This window comes from Lactuca sativa, chromosome 5 (genome assembly GCF_002870075.4).
Source record: "Lactuca sativa cultivar Salinas chromosome 5, Lsat_Salinas_v11, whole genome shotgun sequence".
NCBI classification, from domain to species: Eukaryota; Viridiplantae; Streptophyta; class Magnoliopsida; order Asterales; family Asteraceae; genus Lactuca; species Lactuca sativa.
In genome coordinates this window covers 55,646,040-55,661,586 of record NC_056627.2, presented here as the reverse complement: position 1 = coordinate 55,661,586, position 15,547 = coordinate 55,646,040, and the positions used below count along the sequence as shown (strand labels likewise).

Genomic DNA, 15,547 nt, shown 5'->3' with positions numbered 1-15,547 from the left:
TATCATGGGATACATAGCTAAAAGTAGCAAATTATAACTCATCTTCCTTGCTTGGTCATATTCTGGTTTAGACAACATACTTTTATTTTCTTAGCTATAATGAAAATTATAACTCATCTTCCTTGCTTTCATGTTGCCCAACATTCATAATTAAAATCATACACCTCTAAGCCATCAATAATTATATTAAAAAGTAGCAAATTTCACAGTATGAATAAAATGTCGTTGCGAATACCCAGTTGACATATAAAAGAACGAGTTGACGTAGGTACAGAAAACGGGGTTATGACTCCGTCTTCATGTTATAAAAGACGAAACGGAGACCGTATGAGAACATCTCCTCATTCTCTTCATCAAAACCGCAGAGAGAGATAAATAGAGAGAGAGAGAGAGAGAGAGAGAGAGGGGGGGAGGGAGGGAGGGCCCTATCTTTCATCACAGGTTCTTTGCTTGATCTTCGTCACAATTCTTAACTATATTAACACGAAGACAACTCAAAACAGCAACAGATTCAAATATTACAATCCACTTCACCTGAGAATTGAAGTCCTGTTGTTGAATTTCTTGTAGAAGCTGAATTCCGCGGAAATATTTGACATTCAGATCAAAGGTATGCATCTGTTGATCCTTTTGGTAGTTTTCATCTCTTTCGATCTGTACTTCTGTATTTGATTCTTCGTTTTGTCCATTTTCACGGTAAGTTTTGCTTTTTCATCACTCTGTATATGATCCTGGTTTGATTAGTTACTCGACTATTTTAGACTAGTTGTCTAGTATTCTGCTTTCATTTGAATTGTTTAGTGTTAACAGTACGTCAGCTTAATTCATCAACAGATTCCAGCAATCCTGTTGTTTATGAATTTCGCTAGACTAAAGAGCTGAAAGAATTTGAATGTACTAGGAGAAATCTAAGAGATTTTCTCGGAGATTTTACTTTTTCGTTTTTGAGTTTTGATAAAGTGGTGGAATTCATTGCATCTAACAGAATTGCGTACACAATAGCGTGAATACACTTCTGAGTTTCAAGAGGAGAAGTCGCAAACACAGTGGCTTCATCTAACTGCGCTGCTTCTACTGGATCTGGCCAGCTAATTTGAATCCGTAAAGTCTGACTCTGGTTTCCCGCGATCTAAGCGAAGAACGGGATGTCAGTTATATAAAATTGCCACGACTAAATCGATCGGAATCTGAGAAGCAAAATCTCCAAATTAATCTTCCTTGAGACGCGGAGATGGAGTTTTCTCAACCCCGACCCTGTGGAGCCCAAGGTACCATCATATAACATCTCTCATACACAAACGTACAGCTCAAGTGGTTTTCTGTGGTTGCGCGTGGAGCGGCGCGTGTGTTTGTATTGAGAAAAATTAACACCAGCTTTGTGTAACGTTGATTTTGCAGGTGCTAAGCCCACGCATGACTTTCTTTCACTTTATTCACCTCCCCAGCAAGATCCTACCCCCAGCATTCCCGGTATATTTGCACCCTCTTCCATTCCAATTACTTTAATCAATCATCATCATCATAAAGATGAGTCAATTACATATGGATGTGAGTGAAACATCATATCAATTGAAATGCGATTGATATGTTTTACCTCATCGACACGATCACACAACCAAAATTTCATATTTCTGTGACTTGATTGATGTGCATACACTTTTTGATTTGCGTGCGAATCAATTATCAAGATAACATTTAATCGAATGACATGAAATCTGATTATCCAAACAAACCCACGAATTAGGTGGTACCCGTGAACCCGATACTGGGTCCGGGGACATAGACACAGTCACAAGGTTCTGGTAGGCCATTGATCATTTGGATTTTAGCCTCACTGACACAAATTTATAATGTCGCTGATATCGATTGGGATTTCTTGTCAAAACTATTAAATTATTTGATCTTAATTTTTATTCAGGTGGTTTCCTTAAGACTCACGACTTCTTTCAACCATTGGATCAACAAGTTGAGAAAGAAGGAAATAAGTTTGACCATATTCTTCCTGGGGGAATAGCGACATACAGCATTAGTCAAATATCATCGTCATCTTACTCATACATGAATATGAATCAAATTCAAAGCCAAAAGGTAGTTCCAAAGGCTGAAGGGGTTGAGATATCGGGTGCACAATGTCAATCAAGTAGTATCAATAATAACAATGATGAAAACTCAAACTGCAGTTCTTACACAGGGAGTGGTTTCACGTTTTGGGAAGAATCTAATGTAAACAAGGGTAAATCGGGAAAGATTGGAATGCCTTGGATGACGTCACATTCTAAAGCTGTTAACACTGGTGAAAAGCCCAACAGCCCACGCTCAAAGCACTCTGCTACAGAACAGCGTAGAAGGAGTAAAATCAATGACAGGCATGTTTCTCTAACCCTAATTTTCACTTCAGGATTTTTTTTTTTTTTTTTTTGGTGAGATTGATTTATAGAGTTTTGTAAAACTTGTGCAGATTTTCGATGTTGAGAGGAATCATCCCTCATGCTGATCAAAAGAGAGATAAGGCGTCATTTTTGTTAGAGGTATAGTAAAGGCAGGGGGGGTTTTGAAATGTAAGGGTAAAATGGTCAATTTTATTGAATACGTGATATATTTGTAGGTTATTGAATACATTCAGTTTCTACAAGAGAAGGTGAACAAGTATGAGGATTCATACCAAGGAAGGAACAACAAACCTCCATTGGTAAATTCATACTTCCACATTTTCTAAGATATAAAAATAGGATCAAACAAATCAATAAAAAGTATATTGGGATTTCTTGTATTTAACATTTTTCAATTTATTTGTTTTTTTTTTCTAAAAGAACAACATACCAACTGATGAACCACAACTTCCAAACGGCATAATAAGCGTTTCAACCATGTACTCTCAAGGGTGAGAATCTTTACCATTTTTTCTCATTTATTATGATATTTTTTTATGGAGTGAAAATAAGTTTTGAATTTAATTTAAAAAAAAAAAAAAAAAACAGAATATCTAGTGCTCTAACACAAGCGTTAAAGAGTTCGGGTGTAGATTTGTCAAAGGCCAACATCTCTGTGGAGCTTGATCTTGGAAAGAGATCAAGCACCAATCTGAAGGTACTGTTTAGGTTATGTGTTGTCTGGATAAATTAATTTTTTCTATAAATAATTGATTATACAAATGGAAAAATTAAATATATATATATATATATATATATATATATATATATATATATATATATATATATATATATATATATATATATATATATATATATATATATATATATATATATATATATATATATATATATAACGTGGTAGGACTTAATGAAAATATTTATGTTTCATGATAACAAAAGGAGAATGAGAGCCCTTCCATTGAGGAGAGTGGTGAAGGGTTGAAGAGGTTGAAGAGGAGGAGACAGTAAAAGTTGGTATAACAAATTCAATTATTTTGATCATTTGTTAAGGGGTCCTTTTTTAACATATTGACGATCATTTATGCATTATTTTGTCTTCAAAGTATATTGTACATGTGCTTTTTCTTTCCTTTTTTTAAATTTTGTCTTGATAGAACTGTATTATTAAGATGATTGGGAGATGAAGAAAATAATAGACTTATAATTTTTAGTGGAAGTAGGGTCCAGAATTTGGATGGTTTTAACGTTTATATTCATAAAACTCTAATAACTTTATAGAAATAAAATTTGCGTTAAAAGAATTTGTACTTTTAATGTTGCTTAGTTTTGAATAGGTTGCATTAACCGAACCTAGTCTTCGAAATCCTTAACCGTTATAATCGAGCCTTCATAACCAATTACAAGGAAAAGCCATTTTTATGAAAAATAAAATTTAATTAAGATTAATAATTTAAAATACAAAAAATTTGATAACAAAGGAACCCCTATAAAATGAGATATTTAACGTGTTGGGTTTCAAAAGTGTATAACCAGTCGAACCTAATTGGGCCAATGATCGGAGCCTAATAGGCTCCACGAGTCCACGTTAGGCTTGGACTCAAATCGATTAACAAGCATGTACGTTATTTTGGGTCCGACTTCTTGATAATCCATAAACATAAAAATGAGAGTAAATTACTGAAATGGTTCCTATGGTTTGGTCAAAATTACATGTTTGGTCCCTAACTTTTTTTTACACTCGGATCGTCCCTGTGGTTTGATTTTATTGCGTTTTTCATCTCTTACATACATAAAGTTACGGACCAAACGTGTAATTTTGACCAAACCATAGGGACGAAAAACATAATAAAATCCAACCACAGGGATGATCCGAATACAAAAAACAAAAAAAAACAAAAAAAAAAAAGTTATAAGTTACTCTATAACAGAAAATGAAATAGATTCATTCAAAACCTCATTCTTTGACTTCAACAAACACCTTCCACAAGAAAAATTATGACAAAGTGAAGATTCCACCCCCCACGGAAGCAATTTGCTAGGGAGAAAATGCAAAATTATAGCTTGATATATAAAAATTGGAAATTTCATTCATATTTTTATAAATTTTAAATATTACTTTTATATCCTTATAAAATTATAAACTACATATATGTCCTTATATTACCTTTCCCGACTTAAAAATTAGTATTAAACCAATTTAATTAGGATTTAATGTAAGATAATAGGGATAAAATAGCCTTGGAAATTCTAAGAATTGTGATTTCACTATCAAATCAAAGTATTGGGTGGTACTCCCTAATCTTTGATTGGATAAGACTCAGAAGAGAAAAGAACAGAGAATGAGTATATGAATTTTCGTAAGTACCAGAAAAAACTGACAAAATCGGTTAAATACCTTCTTTGTCTGAAAACTGTCAAACCTGTCATAAAACAGTTTGGCAACAGTCAACAAACTGTCATAAATTCGGGTTTTCTATAAGAATTAATATCAAGTCAAAACGGATCAAATATTCTAAATTTGGATTTCTGATGCATTTTCAATACAACAATATAACCCAAATAAAAAAATTTCGCGCTGACCTGGCAGCTCGATCCCAGCCAGGGGCTCTGCCCCTTGGACCCCGCTCCCAGGGGCGCTGCCCCCGGACCCCCGTTTGTTCAGGGGTTTCGCCCCTAAATGACAGTCTACTTTTAATCTTGAATAAACTTAAACAAGTGTGCACTCCACACCTTCGTTACTTGTTTAATATTTATCAAGATCACTTTTTGTCAACAAAAGTAATCTCATTACACTTAAATCACATTAGTGAAACAAATCGCCAACATTTAACCATTGAAAAGCTTCAAAACATTTTTTCTACTCTTCGGAAGTAGTTTTTCTCCATTAATTAGATCATATTTTCACATATCATTTTTTTACTTCAACTAATGGGTCGCCAAGATCTTCATATATGCAATCACTTTTTATGATTATCTTCTACATAATTTATGTCATGGATTAAGGAGCCAATGTACAAAAAGTGAAAAATATTTCCCCTCCCACAACTTAAGAAAGGCACGACCTATAAACATACACACTAAAAGATGACGAATTACATGTTCTAACGTCTTGCTAGCCTTTTAATATATTTTGCGGTTCAATAAAAAAAACTAAAAGGCGAGGAAGGTTGCCCGTCATTGGTTCAATTCCAGTTCTTCCAACATATTCCAAATTTTACACATGCATATAACCTACACCCCTTGCCCTTTCTTTCGAAAAAAATCCCCCTTTCACTCGGATCATCATCACCATACACCAAATTAATCAAACAATGTCATAGTTCAATTCCAATTCTTCAAACATATTCCAAATTTCCAAAACGTTCCCTTTTCTTTTATGATATTTATTAGCAATCAAAGTTTAGATCCCACCTAAAAAGCCACATTAAAAACCCTCGCTCAACTATACCAAAAGTGTAAGGTTTGTTGGTAATAAATTTTTCGAGGGTATGAAATTTTGAATTTTATAAGTTTTTTAATATTAAATTAATTTATTCCTTATATATATATATATATATATATATATATATATATATATATATATATATGTGTGTGTGTGTGTGTGTGTGTGTGTAATTTTAAACTTTGTAAAGATATAGAAGTAATATTCAAAATTTATAAGGATATAAATGAAATTCTCCTAAAATAGGGAAAGAAATTAAGATCGAACTAATAATCAATTTTTTTATGTAATTATGAAAACCCTAATGTGCTAAAGATAGTTTATAAGTAAACTCATTTAAAATACAAATTTAGTTTTATATTTATAAAATCTAACAAACCAAACTGAGTATCAACAACACAATGAACCTGATAAAATATTACATAGTTTGATAAGTAAGGGTGTTGAATATATGGAGAATAGAAGTGTACTAATACATCAGTATCATCTTAGTAATCATTCTTGAAGAAAACATATAAAAGGAAATAAGTGTCACTCAAATAGATAGCAAATAAACAAGCAAACAAACATAACAATCATGACTAACTACATAGATAACATAATCTGAAGGTACTCATATTTGTATTTAATCACTCATCATTCTAATGATGATTTCATTTAAAAAGATATTGATGTGTTGTTCACTGATTCTCATTGATTAGATCAGATGGTCAAGTCATTAATCATATGATACTAAGTTGTCTATCAACAATGATAGATCCCCTAGACGCAGTCCATTATTTTGTACCATGAAAAACTCAATGAATATGATCAGTCTCAGGGTTAGTGGAAACTTCTCAAATTGGATAAACTACTAACTTAATCATGAATATTAAATCAGTATTATTATGATTAACCTAGGGATACGGTTGGCCACTAGTCCTATTGCCTATTAATGGAGTTTTGGGCCATTAATGTTAACAAAACAATATGATACAAGATACATAATTTCACCCTAATGTTAGACCATACACTCGGTTACATAACATAACAAAACTAATATTAATACGTATAGATCTTTAATCAAGCAATCATAATAATTTAAACAACTTTTACTAATCAAATATCAATCCACAATAAAACTAGGATTTCATAAATATCAAATATTCATAAAGGGTTTGATCTTAAATCTTAACAAGAACATATAATAAAAAAAAAGTTGACAAATTATAGAAAGAAAAGTAAACAATTTGATAAACTAATGATTCTTCTCTTGATCTTCAAATTACTGCTTCTATATTAACATGTCCGGTGATATAGCCTTTAGACCCTCAAACGGCCTCTTATGGACTTGATCTTTTGTATTCTTTTTGTTTTTTTATATGATATATTTGCTCTAGACGAATTTGAGGGTCTATCTATAGTTTTCATAATCGACTTAAATCTTGCCAAAATTTGAAATCGCGACGCGAAATAAAATTCGGAAATTATTTGCAAAATCTATCTATAGTTTTTATTTTTTGATATGATATTCTTGCTCTGGACGAATTTGAGGGTCTATCTTTTCATATTTAACTCCAAGTGTTTTTTGCTCAATATTTCACAAAAATATGTCCAAAATGGTCATTTGCTGCTACTATTTCACCAACATTCCAATTTCAGCTTTAAAATATAATTTTAAAACAATTAAACACCTTTTATCCAATTTTAATAAAAAAAATACCTAAAAAATTATTTGAAATGGTCCATAAAATATGTATAATAGGACACATCAAACCCACAGACAACCCAAGTGTACATGCGAACATTATGTTTCTTTTAGAATCTTGTGTAAATTTTCATTTAAAAAAAAAAAAAAAAAAAAAAAAAAAACTCGTAATATAGATTTTGATTTGTTCGTTTTCGTTATTTTGTTTCATTTAAAATTTAAAAGTACTAATAACTATAAGTTACATTAAAGATTTATACATTACTAAACTGTTTTTTTTGTTTGTTTTCTTCATATTTACCAGACTTGAGAGATGTTTGTTTTCTCTATAGCCAGAAAAATTAGATGTATGTAGATATTATGAATGTAGAATTTAAATAACAAAAGGTTGTTAACTTATAAATAATTTGATATAGCATAATGATATAAATTCAATTATATTTTGTCATATTATCATTAATAACTTTATATAATAATGAAGTAAGTATGTTATTAGTTTAACAAAATAATTTAGATACGGAAATTAAACCGGAACAAATTTTTAAAATAAAAATCGAAGAAAAAAATACAAGGAGCAAAACATCATAAAAATGCATTGTTTACCTTACATCTAGTTTATTTTTCAAGATTTTTAAGTTGTCATGTTTAAAAAATCAAAAAATAATTTATTTGTGTTTCAACGAGCTTATCAAGCTTTTTTTAATTCTTTTAAATATATCATTTATTAATTATAAAAAAATGTAATCTTTTTACATGCTTTTATATGTCATTTTATATATTTCATCAAATTTATTGGCTAATTTACAAAACATTATATTTTATCAAATAGTAGCTAACTTTTTATGGTGACGGAACCAGGAATTTTCATATGGGGGTACAAAAATTGTCAATATATATTATATGTAGTTACCCAATATCGAACATTAAAAAACATGTTATAATCTCTTTAGTTGGGGGTACAATTAAATCAAAAATGTTTATAAATAATATTTTTATATATATAAAATAACTTTTTACAGTATCCTCACCACCTCATCTAGCTCCGCCACTGACTTTTTATTTATCAATTTATCTTTCAGATAACAACTATCTTTCTAAATAACAACTATCTTTCCAGTTAATCGGCATAGCTTTAGTTTGCAAACTCAGCATACTTCATTACGTCTTTGTCTAATTTAAGTTAATTGGTTAAAAAACATTAATAGTCGCTTCAAAAATTAAATACATTTGAAAATATATACATGTTTTCAAGTGTAATTGTATTTTTCATTTCTTTTAATATCAAAATTTTATTCGCAATGATGTCATTTTCCGTCTAAAAAGTCGGTTGAAAAGTCAACTTTTGAAATATTCTCACAGCTTTTATTGTTTTTAAACATTTTTGGAATATGCCATTGATTCTTTAAGGATTATTTAGAAATCAAACTTTTACTTCATTATTTTCAAAGATGTAATTCAAATTCAACATGATTTAATTATTCTAACACGAACTTTCAACAAGATGGGGAAAAAATATCCAAATATCATGTGGATATTATTGTGGAAGGAGAACCCTTCCAATCCATTCAACCCACTGCAACATTAGATATTTATTAGTTTTATCTCTATTATTTATTTTTCTCTTTTTCAATCCATGACACATGAAAATAGCATCTTTCCTAACACATTTAACTCACTCAGATAAAAACGTACAAAACAACATAAGTTAGTCTTAAAGCACATGATACACACACACAAAGAGAGAGAGAGAGAGAGAGAGAGAGAGAGAGAGAGAGACCGTTGAATGAAGCAAATGAGCGGTACCACTCTTGGATGGGGATTACAGGCAACCCAATCCAGCTCTTCCCTAGCCACTCCAACTAGCTTTAAGGACATATTATAAAAGGATGTTCACCTTATTTTCTCAATTATTTTAGCTGATTTCATAGGCGGATTTACTAGGGATTTTGGGGTGTCCCGGGATGCCCCTCAAAAAAATTTAAGTAGTGTAAAAATTTTCGAAAAATTCATTTCATGTAGCGGTTATACTTTGGAAAAAAAAAAAAAAAAATTGGTCTACCCTAAAAAAATTCAGGTTATTTCTAAATTGTCCAAAATACAAACTAACTCAAAATGGTGAAAAAATTCAGGTTATTACTACATGGTCCAAAAAATTGAAGACTCAGTTGCGTAATAGAATAGATGATGATTTTATGAAGGATGTTTTGATTTGTAATGTATAAAAGGAAGTACTAAAGAATGGTAAAACCGATAATGTAATTACTTACTTTCGTAAAATGAAAAAGCGAAGATGTAAACTTTAAAACGTAACTTTGTTATGGAAGTTGAACTTTATGTCTAATGAAACAGTGTTTTTTTTATTGTATATTACACAATTTTTTCGGGATACCCCTATACTTTGACCGTGGCTCCGTCACCGACTAATTTGATATTTTTCAAAGAACTTTTTTAAATAATCATTTGTAGCTTCGTTGCTTAAAGGGTGAGTATACCATATTTTTCATATGTCATATCAATTCTACATCATTCTTTTTTCTTTTCCCATATTATCTTTTTTCTCTTTCCAAATTTCCCAATTGCATGGAAATGGTCTTTCCTTTTTTCACTCTTTTAAAAACAAAATACAAGATGAAAATAAAAAGAGTTGTGGGAAACTATGGGGAAGGGAAGCTACACGCAAGTGGTACTACCGTACCACCCGAGGCAGTGTTCCTGTTGGTACCACGCTTCCTACAACCACCTTTTCGATAGCACTCCATCTAGATCGTATCCTCTTAGAGTTACAAAATCATTTATTTGCAGTCTCCTATTTAAAGTGTTATCTTTATTATAAATCGACAAGAATTTTGCAACTCACATATCAAGTTCTCTTTTAATATGTATTTCAAAACTTTGTCCATTCTCGGGATGTATAATTTATTCAAAAGATTGACACAAAAGAAATAAGTTCTTATCATTTTTATGTAATTTACATACCTATCACAATTTCAGAACAACATGCAATAATTTTGAAAATCCTATTTTTCTTGATTTTTTAAGCTTTTGAATGTTAATTTTGTGTGTAAATGTTCTATAGTATGTAATAATTAACTAGAAATGTTACATAGTAGTTATACACGCTAAAAACCTATTTTGAAACTCCATAGAAAAATTCGGAACTATTATGAACAGTTTTGAAAGTTTGCATTGTCTTTATTTTTTAAGGTTTTTAGTTTGAGTTTCGTGTATATATGTTATACTTAATAAACGGGTAAACATAGTATAGTGGTCCTGAGTTATTTATATACATTGAGAACAAATTTCAATGTTCCATGAACTCGCACAACAATTTCAAAACTTTGTATTTTCTCTAGGTTTTTGTTTTTGAGTTTTAGATTTGTGTATTGGTGCTTAATAATTTGCTAAAGTTGGTATATAGTGGTTTGGATTTATGTATACACACTGTCAATTTTAAAACTCTTGTCATTACTTAGAACAATTTCAAAACTCACATAAACAAATTCAGAACTGTTATATAGTATTGTAGTTTTGATTATATAAATTAGAAAAAATCTACATTTTTTTTCGAAATTCATGAAACAACTTTGAAACTTGGGTTTTTTCCCCCTTGGTTTTATTGTTTTTTGATTGTTGTATTCGTTAACAATTGTAAGTTGTTGCATCTCCATTGTCCTCTAACCAATATAACAATACTCAAGAAATGATGAATAAGTAGATATCCCTCAAGAATCTTTTTATAAATCCAATTCAATTATGTACAATTCGTTAGAAAGATCTAGGAACCGATAAAAAAAAAAGTGTCTAATACTAATCTTTTGCTAGAGTTTCTATCAACCCAGGAAGTAGATATTTATAACTAAATCTTTGGATAGAGTGGTAGATGTTTAGGAAATATGTTTGAAATTTATGTTATATGTAATTTCTTTTTGATAATTAAATTTATGAGTTATTTAATGTCAATCAAACATATCGTATGATTGAATGTAAATATCAATCCCATTGATATAAATTAATTCATAATGATTATACTTAAAACAGATTAACATAATCTAAATGCCCCTACATAAGTTTGGTAATTGTGTTGGATTCTTGTTTGAGGGGTGGCCGGGTGGGCTTTTGTTTAATAATAATAGATATTATCATTATAATTATAAATTAATAATAACTAACAACAATAGTTCTTAATACCACATCACCAATTAAAATGCTAGATAATTCGTTTTTATTTTCTAATGCCACATGAGAAAAAGTGAAAAATAAACCTGCCTAACACACCTAGTGGGGATGATTTTTCTTTATTAAAATACAAAATTTTTATGGTTAAATAACAAAAGAAATTCTATAAGTAGTTACAACTTCATAAAAAAGATCTTTTAACAAATACTCATACACCAATAAAAGTCAAGTCAATTTGATTTTGTACACGCATCTCTATGTGGATGTTTTCCCCTTCTACCCCAGATAAAATAATGCCCACATCATTATTAAGAATGTGTCAACATATCATTAACAATTCTAAAGAACATACACAACAATTATTAAAGGTATTTTTAAAAGCTTAGAATAAAAGCCACTTTCTTGCATTATTCAAACATGTCACACGATGCAATTCACACCCCAATTGACATCTTTATTTATTCCAAAAAAAAAATCTCTTGGTATATAATGCCTCCACCAGTTAATACACAAATCTACTAGTCAACAAATAAAAAAAATTATCCCACAAATTATACATACAAAAATGAATGAATTAAGCTAAAATAAATTTATATCTGAAATATTTTTCTTGTAAATGAACGAGTTGTAACCAATATAACCCCGGAATGCCAGGGTGATAACTATACATGAATCATAGTTATTGACAAAAATATTTTTTTAAAAAAAAAGAGTAAGAGATTAATAAATCACCGCCTCTTAAATCAGGTTGTTGCAGGACTGGACTAGACTGTATTGAACAGGACAGGACAGGACAGAACAGGACAAGACTGGTACAGATTAATGAAAATTGTTGGATGCATGAATCATTGGATTATATTGACAGGTTCATTTTGTGATGAGGGATGAAAGCATTCCTCTGGATTTGCATAAAAGTAATCTTCTTCTTTGGGTTTGTCTGGAATCACCAATCTTTTTGTGGGGTTACCCATGCGATTTGCATGAGCATCTTTCACAGCATTTGAGAATTCATCCCAGTTTAATAATTTACTTGTGTATTTGTCTATTAATTCAACAAGTAATCTTCTATCCAATAATATCGTCTTCTTGAAACCCAAATATCTGTAAAAGAAAAAACATTCAAAATTCTTGAATTTTGCTTTTGACTAATTTTTGGCTGAACCCATAAAGTTTCAAGAAAAAAAATTTTGAATTTTTATCAAATTTTATCAAATACCTCCGATGACCTTCAACGACTTTGGCCATATTTCCATCAAAAGTAGGGACAAAAATGTCACTTTCCAGTGATACAAGATAATCCAATGCTGCCATTTGAGACGAGTGGTTCTGAAAAAACCCAAGCTCATCTGCTCCCAAAAGAGTCTCTTTTCTCACCTGTCATTTGTAATATACATTAACCTAAAAAAAAAAAATAAAGAAAGAAAGAAAGAGAATCTTGAAATTGATTTTGTTATTTTAGAATTTATATACTACAGTAAATTAATTACTAACCAGATTTGGATAGGTGGCTTTAAGACTAGCCATTCTTCTTTCTCCACCATATATTTCACCAGCAGCAATGTAAATCTGGATGTCATTATTTACCCCAAGTGCCCTTAATGCAAGAGCAGTTTCTTCAGGAGTTAAAGGGCATAACCCGTCTTTTCGTTTTAATTCAGAGTTTATAATCTTTTCTTTCCACCAAGGGTAAGCATACCTGCCAAAGAAAGTTATAAGAAAAAGATAACAGATGAGTGGTGATGGTCAAAGTCAAAAAGTCAAACCTCATTCGTGTCAACTCTTCCACTTCTTCATCATTGCATCCTTGAGTACAACCAGAAAATGCTAACATGTCCATTTCATATCTGAGGTGGAGGACTAAAAAAGGTCCTTTTTGTTTTAAAAGATTCACAACTCGTTTACCCAGTTCTTCAATTTGACTAGTGAATCTCAAAGCACTGAAATTTACTCGACATCTCAGCTTTTGAAGGTCAAAGGGTTGACCACTATTGGCAAGGCGAGCATCGGTTCTATTCAAATGCAAAACTTTGAATCTTTGAATCAAAGGAAGAATCTATACATATAAACACAACAAATTTTCTTGTAAACTTTGTGAATCGACATATATTATAATTTATAAATTTATAAATAAAATTATACCTGGTTGTGGTAGTATGAAATATCAGACCAACTAATGGGAGGCATGGTATGTATGAGTCCTAATTCCACTCTCTTTTTAAGCCTAATTGGAAGCTCTTTAAGTATCCGAACTTCATCTCTCAAAGATGTTATGAAATGATCAACATCAAAAATGTCCTCAAACTCACTGCCATTTATTTAGTAATAACAACAATAAGTCAACTAGTCAACTGTCAAGATTGTTTATGCAGAAAAGTGAGAGAATATGGCGTACCTTGGATCAGCCCAGAAAGAAGATTTGTCCAATTCAGGAACAATGAGAGTAACATTCAAGTATCTTGCAATTGCAACCATGTCACATATCTGCATATGAAGATATAATTGAAGTGATGATCAATTTATTTGTTTCTACAACAACCAATGATTATTCTTGTGGGATCAAGTCATACTGAAAGAACTCACAGCAGATCGCATTTGATTTAGTCCTCCATTACATGAAATCAGTAGGTAACCATTGTTCTTGTAAACCCCTACATACAAAAATGCACATTAGGACAAAGGCTAATTGGTTCAATTATCACTAAAACAACAACATAATCACCAAAAAAAAAAACAACAGGTTAGAAGAATAAAGAACTCACTCTTGGGTGGAAGAACTCTAGCAGGAACCATGGGCAACAATTTGACATCTAAAGCAGAAGCAGAAAGAGTCTCACGAGAAGGCCAGCCTTTCAAAACCATAGGCCCCCATGTATCTCCTAATGCCGTCAACTGAACCAAACAAGTCCACAACAACACCGCTGTCGTGGCCCTGATCATCCACAGCTTCGTTTTAGAAGATTTTGCATATGAATTTCCTGTCAAACTCTTCAGTTTTTCTACTTTACTATCTCCTAATCCTTTTAATTTCATGGTTTCAAAACCATAAATCACCTTGAAACCCTAACACTCCATCGCAATAATCTATATACCACACAGGAATTCGCTATATTGACGACTAAATAAATGAATAAATACGTATGAGATATGAGATATCGTTATCGAGATGCACAATCTCCTAAATAGAAGAGATGATTGATGATTTGATTCCACACTAAGCTACCAAAAGAGAAGCAACATTAACCACTAATTCAGTTTAATTAAATCTCAGAACAAAATGTACCAAGATTCATTTCCTCCAATAACATGCAACGAAACCGTAGCTTTTCAATAACACGTTCCCAAAAGCAAAGTGGATCTCGAAAAAAGTCATTTAAGCAATTTCAATTTTGACCAAAATTTCAACAGCTAGTCTGAACAGCAGCAGATTACAGCAAATCGAGATCGTTTTCGAGAAGAAACAGTGTTGATGGTCCTTATAGCTTGGAACCGGCAATTAACTATGGCAAGTGATGAGAAGGTCGCCGGAATGAGAGGGCGTCGGTTGCCGGCAAAGAATAACGAGAGAGAGAGAGAGAGAGAGAGAGAGAGAGATGTGCTTGTGATGTGTAGCTGCTTTTTGTTATTTACATACTCTTTCAACTTTATTCTCTTTGGAGTTTTATGGTTTTTTAACGGGCAAATTAATTATCTTCAACAGCTATATTTATCCTCAGAAATAACAATTTTTTTTAGAAACGTGACATAAATATAGAATACAAAATATTTTTTGTATAGCAACATTGTGTGTCATTACTACTCCTTTCAAATTTTCTTTGTTTTGAGGTGTAGGTTTTAATATGGGATAATGAC

General features: G+C 31.2%; 2 protein-coding genes across 2 annotated transcripts; one reads left to right on the top strand and one right to left on the bottom strand.

The window, feature by feature from the left end:
• The first annotated feature begins 340 nt into the window (after positions 1-340).
• On the top strand, positions 341-3,609 carry LOC111915633 (transcription factor BIM1). Its single transcript, XM_023911271.3, has 9 exons — positions 341-610; positions 986-1,268; positions 1,399-1,470; positions 1,919-2,366; positions 2,459-2,528; positions 2,606-2,689; positions 2,811-2,881; positions 2,979-3,087; positions 3,333-3,609. The coding sequence occupies exons 2-9, from the start codon at positions 1,232-1,234 to the stop codon at positions 3,399-3,401; spliced, it is 960 nt and encodes a 319-aa protein (XP_023767039.1). The 5' UTR covers positions 341-610; positions 986-1,231; the 3' UTR covers positions 3,402-3,609.
• Positions 3,610-12,264: 8,655 nt separating this feature from the next.
• LOC111915632 (rhamnogalacturonan I rhamnosyltransferase 1) lies at positions 12,265-15,313 on the bottom strand. Its single transcript, XM_023911270.3, has 8 exons — positions 14,458-15,313; positions 14,279-14,346; positions 14,091-14,179; positions 13,838-14,003; positions 13,462-13,751; positions 13,190-13,394; positions 12,915-13,072; positions 12,265-12,799 (listed from the first exon to the last, which is right to left on the bottom strand). Exons 1-8 carry the CDS (start codon positions 14,726-14,728, stop codon positions 12,544-12,546), a joined length of 1,503 nt encoding a protein of 500 aa, XP_023767038.1. The 5' UTR covers positions 14,729-15,313; the 3' UTR covers positions 12,265-12,543.
• Between the last annotated feature and the right edge of the window lie 234 nt (positions 15,314-15,547).